General features: G+C 64.7%; 1 protein-coding gene across 1 annotated transcript; it reads right to left on the bottom strand.

The window, feature by feature from the left end:
• Positions 1-387: 387 nt before the first annotated feature.
• On the bottom strand, positions 388-6446 carry NPTX1 (neuronal pentraxin 1). The gene is made up of 5 exons (XM_039859251.1): positions 5935-6446; positions 5487-5694; positions 3262-3506; positions 2366-2545; positions 388-1665 (listed from the first exon to the last, which is right to left on the bottom strand). The coding sequence occupies exons 1-5, from the start codon at positions 6376-6378 to the stop codon at positions 1444-1446; spliced, it is 1299 nt and encodes a 432-aa protein (XP_039715185.1). The 5' UTR covers positions 6379-6446; the 3' UTR covers positions 388-1443.
• Between the last annotated feature and the right edge of the window lie 237 nt (positions 6447-6683).

Raw genomic sequence — 6683 nt, 5'->3', positions numbered from 1 at the left:
TGCCCTTGGGGCATGCGACCCCCAGATGGTGCGGAAAAGCAGGGAGCTCGCCTGCCCTGGGCGTGATCTGTCTGAATGCTTTTCCTCTCTCTCTTCAATACACAATGCTGGCATACACAGTGCCACCACACACACACACACACAGAGTTTTCCTCCTACCTCAAAAAGACTCGAAGGAAATGTGCATGATGGCTTTTCATGGGGAAAAAAAGCTTCTGGACACTGGCTGGGTCTCAGTGTCACTAGCTGGCAACAGGTTGGGGGCTGCTACAGGACTTGAGCCCTGTAAGATGGGGAGTGGGTTTCAGGGCCTGGCCTGGGTGAGGGGTCTCCGGAGGCCCTGCCCCCGGAGGGCTGGCTGAGCCGCTGAGCCGGGCCCGCTGTGTGGGCTGGGTCTCAGTGGCCCCGTGTGGCTGGGTAACCAGGTTTCCTCATCTAGAAGATGTGCCCTTGAGCTGACCTACCGCAACCTCCGGTCTCCCACTGCTGCAGGCAACGGGGAGGGGCCCGGGGGCCTGGCTTCCCGGGCTGCGGGTGGGGCACTCCTTTCTCAGGTCCTGTGGTGGCAGGACAAGCTGGCGGCTGAAAGGGAGGATGGATCCCAGGCGTGCCGTGCCGTGCCGGGCGTGAGGAGGCGGGAGGGCTGAGGGCCAGAGCCGGCCGAGCTGGGCACGCAGGCCAGCCTCCCAGATGCCAACAGCGGGATGCTGGCCGGGCACTAGGGGGTGAGGGGGGACTGCCCGGACCCCCCTTCCCACCTCCTCTGAGCACCTGGTGCCTTCACCCCTTCAGAAACAATTCTACTACAAAATAAAAACGCTTCGTGGCGAGCACCGCCCCCCCACTCCAGCCTTTACCAAGCCGCCAAAGGACACTCATCTCATCAGTAGAGATATGCTGCTCAGAACAAGCTTCGCAAATGGATACAAATGTGTGTGATGAAGAAGCCACACGGGCCTCAAGGCACGCGGGCAGCTTGCAAGGTTGGCAGACGCACTCAGCCAGCCATGAGAGTCCCCACAGCCACAAAGAAAGAGGAAATGAAATGCCTCATTCCAAAAGAAAAAGCCTCCCCCCAGAGACACACGCTCGTAGACACACGCACACACACTCAGACACACGCACGCACACACGCACACGCACACACGCGCAGGCCTCTCACCTGCTGCGTTTAAAATGCCGCCGCCCGCGCCTTCGGTGACTGGGGCCTGCCTGAGGAAGGGTCCCGGGCTCCTAGAGAGAAGAGGGCCTCCTTGGGGACAGATGGGAGCCGGGCCTGCCTCATGTGCACGAGGACCCAACCAGGCTGTGCGTGAGCGTGTGCGTGTGCGCGCGTACGAGGGCCATGGCCTTGACATTCCTGAGGGAGAGGGAGAGAGACAGGACAGATCGTCACCGCAGAAGCAGGGGATGTGGGTGGGGGCCTGGCTGAGGGGCGGGAGCTCAGTTGATCTGGCGACAGGCTTCGAATGTCCACTTGGTGGCCCCGCCATAGATCTCGATGTGGGACTCGGCCCAGGCGATGACGTTGCCAGAAAGGGCCTTGGAGCTGCAGGTGGCCAGGTTGTACACCTCCCCTGGTGTCAGCTTTCGGTCCCAGATGTTGAAATGGGCCAGCTCACCCACGAATGCTTGGGTGGCGTCGAACCCGCCACCCAGAGTGTCCTTCAGAGAAAAACAGGATGAGGGTGAAGGGAGCGGTCGGGGTGAGGACCCAGCAGGGGGACGTCCCCTGTCTCCTCCATCAGGGGCTCTGGGTCTTCAGCCCTACATCACCTTGCCACCATGGGGAGCCCAGGAAAAGGGACGCTGCTGGTCGCCTCTGCCATGGATGCAGAGCTTCTCCTGGGGGGACAGCTGGACTCTGCCTGTCCTTCAGCTGGTCACTCAGCCGGCGAAGGAGGGGTCAATTGGGGCCATGGATGACCTGGGAGCAAGGACACCTCCCCACTCTTCCTGCTTCTAGTCAAGGAACTCGATGTCACTCTGCCAGCAACAGCTGCCCCACAGGAGCAGAAGGCCTGGGACTCTGCTGCCTCCAGTTCCATCCCAGATGCCCAATGGGAGATGAACCACTCCCAGGAAATAAATCGCCTGCCACTAAAGGCACGAGTGGCTTTCCAGTGCCAGAGGAAGCTCTGCTGCAGTCTCAGAGGCTGACGCCCAATGCCGCAGCCGCCTGCGTTTCTGACAGTCCCCCCGGAGCTCGACTCTGCTCGAACTGCTGCATAACCTGCTCCCCCTGACGTGTCGGGGACCACCGCCCTCTGCAGCTCGCTCCCTCCTGGTCCCCGCTGCCCAGCCCTCCCAACCTGCCTGCCCTCTGGTTCTGGGGTGTCCCCTCCTACGCCCCCGTGGCCAGTACCTGCTCCTGGCCCAGCACCAGCACGCCTTGTGGCTTGATGGGGTGGTAGGGAGCCAGGTTTTCCCCGGTTCCGCCCTGGGTGCCGTCCTGGTAGGCTTCCCAGACCCCGTCTCGGGTGGTCCAGGTAATACAGATGTGATGCCACTTGCCGTCATTGATGACAAAGGGCAGTTTGGCCACCTGGGAAGGAGAATGACACACGTGACATTATGGGTACAGGGGTACAGCTGAGAATCAATGATCATCACTATTACTAGTTCAACTGTTATTCTTCTTCTTGCTACATTTAAAATAAAGAACAGGAGCTATGATTGAACTCTCACAGCACCCGCCCCTCCGGGCTTTGCACCTGTTAGCTCCCATCTGCTGGATGGGTCACAGGATCACAGGTCGTGTGACGCTTTGTCAAGGGGCCCCTAAGACGATCTGAACACACAAATTCCTCACTCCTGCAACCGGGGGACACGGCTGGAAAGGCACAACCTTCCCGGGCACCAAGGCCTTGGACTCCAATTTCCAGCCCGGGTGTTAGACATTTGCTACCAGCACCGGCTCAGGGATTGGGGAGTGTGAACGCTGGCAGCTACTGAAGGGCTGATGGAGGGGGTTCCCCCAGGAAAAAGGCTGCCTGCCCCTGGGCTCTGGCCCCCTCCCAGGGGCGGGGGTGAGCGGAGCAGATCTGGCTTGGGAAGAACCTCTAGGGGCACCTGTGCACCCCCAGAGCATCTGTGGTCCTCAACGCCGAGGGGCAAAGCCAGGGCGGAGGGTGGATGGGGAAGAGGAGGCAGGGATGGCCCGGTGGGAAGGGTCACCACCTGCCCCAGCAGCCGGCCAGGACCGGGACCCAGGGGGCCTGGCTCTGGTGTGCCCGCTCGCCCAGCTGGGCAGGGCCCTACCTTGTCGTTGATGAGGATCTCCATGGGGTTGTTGCCCCACTCAATGAGGACGAGCTCGTTGGCCTGGCCGGGCACGGCGTAGGAGAAGGGCGTGCCGACGCCCGGCGCCGCGCTGGAGCGCAGCCACATGCACACGGTGAAGGCGTACATCTCCGGCAGGCTCTTCTTCACCTTGGCGTACATGTAGTTGGTCCGCAGCGGGAACGTGAGCTGGAACTTGTCGCCAGGGCGATTGTCCTTCTGACCTGGGGAGGACAGGGCACAGTCCTGACCTGTGCACCCCGACGAAGTGCCGCTCCCCATCTGCAGCCCACTCAGCCCCGTCAAGCTCAGGGTCGCAGACAGCAGACTGCGCCGCCACTCCGCAGGAGCTGGGAGGGGTTCCGAGAGGTCACATGCTTTGTCCCAGGGCACGGGGCCAGGACGGGAGAGCGGACCAAGGTCCCTGCAGCCAGGTCTGGGTCCCCGATGGTGCTGCCCTGAGGGGTCTGGGATGAGGCTGGGGGAGCATGGCGGCCCTGAGCATGCGCACCTGGGCTGTGTAGTGGGCGGGAGGCAGAGGGTCAGCGTGCACCCTGGAAACCAACCCTGCCAGGCGGATCCGGAGAAAGGAGGTCCCACCCCGCCCCAGAAAGGGCCAGCTCCCCTGGGAGCGGCCCTTTGGTCCGGCCTGATTCCGGGATGCTGGCTGCAGACAGTACTCAGAACCCTCTTGGGTCTCCACCCAAGACAGCCAGGTCTCTGGTGCCCTGCACATGTCCCTCGAGGCCAGGAACGTTGCTGCCGCTGGTCCCAGCCTGAGGACTCGGGCTATTTCCGGAATCCCACTCACCCCACAGGAGGGAGCCCAGGCTCTTCTAGCAGCTCTGCCTGGGATGCAGGACGGCAGGGACCCCCCGCTGGAGCCGGCCCCCCCACCTTTGAGGACCAGGCCACTCACTCAGAATGAGCTTTCCTGTGTGTTTCCTGAAAACTCAGGCTCCTGCCTCCTAGCTTTCCCTTACAGGAGGCCACAGTTCCTCGCCTGCCAAGATGTCCCCCGGGAACACTGCCTGCCCCCTCCCCACCCACACAAACACTGTGGCTGTGGCCCTGGGCACGGCGACTGACTCCAGGCAAAACGTTCCCACCCAGCACCGGGCACAGGCACCAGGCCGGGAGTCAGAGCACACACACCCGCCAGCCCCAGGGTGCGCACGGGGCCTGCCACGGAGGCGGCCCCCAGGCCGAGGATTATTTCTAGAAGGCGTCCTGCTGGGACCGCTGCCCCAGCCTCCTTTAAGCCAGGTGTCAAGGAGCAGAGCAGCCCCGCCCCCCATGGTGCTCCCCCGGGGTCTCAGGCTCCAGGGCCCTGGCCTCTGGGGGAGGGGGGTGGTTTTCCTCTCCCGACTCTCCCCTCCTCCTCCTTCCCTCCGCCCCCCCCCCCCCCTCCCCCCCGATCTGTTTTTCAGTTACATAAGGTGCCTTAAGATGGCACTGTTTAAATCCATCTGGCACATTTTGCGGTCTGAGAAGGGTCACGTGGCCCTGCTCCAAGCCCAGGCCCCCCCCCGCTTTACAACCTTGTTTGATTTCTGCGACTTCAAGGCTGAGCCACCGAGCTCACCCGTGGGCCCCCCAGGGTGCAGTGGGGGCCTCCGGAGCTGGTGACTCAGGAACCACAGGGCATCATGATGCCCGGGATTGGGTTACTCAGAAGAGAAAACCGCTGGAGGGGGCTCGGGGCAGAGGGGGGCACCCAGAGATCCCTGGAGGATGCCAGGGGCACCAAGGAACTGGGAGGAAATCTGCTCAGGGCCCAGATGTGTGGGGGACCAGGAGGACGGGGCTTCAGCCTGCCCGCTCTTTGCTGGGGATGGAGACAGGCTAGAGCCAGGTTTGTGCACAGAGAAGGCTCAGGGCCACCATAGCTGCAATGCAAAGTTACTGAAGATTAAACAAACCAGACTTGGAAAAATCCTGTGAGTGCGCGTGCTGGGTGCGGAGGCCACCAGGCAATCCCTCTCTCTCTCTGCTCTCCCTCCACAGAGCTAGCCAGAGTCCAGGTGCCTGGGCCAGGCCAGTAAGAGTGACTGGAAGCCCAGAACGGGGTGGGAGATGGGTGGGGGGCAATGGAGGGGTGGCGGAGCTCAGGGCTTTGACCGTAGGAGGCCAGGACCCCAGGCAGGGTCCCACTGGCAGAAGGAGCCAGGCCTGAAGCAGGCTTCCTCCCCCCACGTTATTACCTTTCTCCAGCTCGCTGATCCGCTGGTGCAGGGAGGTGAGGGCGCTCTCGATCTTGACCCTCTCCTCGGTGTCGTTCTTGGGGCCCCCCTTGCCCTCCTCCAGCGTGTTCACTCGCGACAGCACCTGCCTCTCCAGGTCGTCGATCTTGCTCTGCAGCAGGTCCTTGAGGCTGTTCGTCTGGCTGGAGGAATTGAGCCGGCTGTACTGCTGCGGGGTGCAAGGGCGGGGTGGGGGAGACCACAGCGTTACGGCGAGAGCCTGGACCCGGCCGGGAGGCTCGCGGCGCGGTTCCCCCGGGGCGACTGCGGGGGCGGCCTGGCGGGGAGCTCCGCAGCCTCTGGGCGGCCCCGGCCGGGCGGGGATGGGGGTGTCCGGCCGGGTCGCGAGTGGGGTGGGCAAGGGCAGAGGGGCGCGCGAGCCAGAGGGGAAACCGCGGCGCGCGCGGACCTCGAGATTCTCCAGGCGGGTTTTGAGCGACTGCAAAGTTTGCCCGAGTTGGCTGAGCGTCTCGGCGGCCGGCGTCCGGGACAGGTCGCCCATGGTGTTCTTGCCGGAGCCGGGCTGCTTGCGGCCGCTGCCAGCGCGGGCCTCGCCGGCGCCGGCGTCCAGCGTGCTCTGGCTCTCGCAGCGGCCCAGCTTGGTGGTCAGCTCGCGGATGGTCTCCTTCTGGCTCAGGATGGTCTCCTTCTGCTGCAGCACGGTCTCGCGGAGCTGCAGCACGCTGCTCCGGAGCTCCTCGGCGCCGCCGGCGGCCACGGACGCGGTGCACAGGTCGGCGTCCACGGGCACCGAGGTGCAGATGAAGCGCGTCGGCCCGAAATCCTGGGCCGCGCTGCCCAGGAGGCAGAGGGCGAGCAGCGCACAGGTGCGCGCGGCGTAGCCCGCCAGCATGGCTGCGGGCGCGGGACCGGGCGCTGCGCCCGGCTCGGCTGAGCTGGGGCTCCGCGGGCGGCCGCGCTCCGGGCGCCGCGCTGCTCCGCCGCGCTGCTCCGCCGCGCTGTCCGGCCCCCACTGCCGCCTGCGCTGCGGAGCCCGCGCCTTTTATGCCGCCGCGGGAGGGGCCTCCGCGCTGCCGACGTCAGCGGGGGAGGAATCCCGCTTTAATTGCCTGCGGCCCCGGGCCCCGGCGCGGCGGGGGTCGCACGGGCTCGCGGGGAGGGGATGCGGGGGGCGCAGCCTCCTCCTGTCTCCTCCCC

This window comes from Pteropus medius, unplaced genomic scaffold (assembly GCF_902729225.1).
Source record: "Pteropus medius unplaced genomic scaffold, Ma_sr-lr_union100, whole genome shotgun sequence".
NCBI lineage: Eukaryota > Metazoa > Chordata > Mammalia > Chiroptera > Pteropodidae > Pteropus > Pteropus medius.
This window is presented reverse-complemented; position numbering and strand designations above follow the sequence as displayed.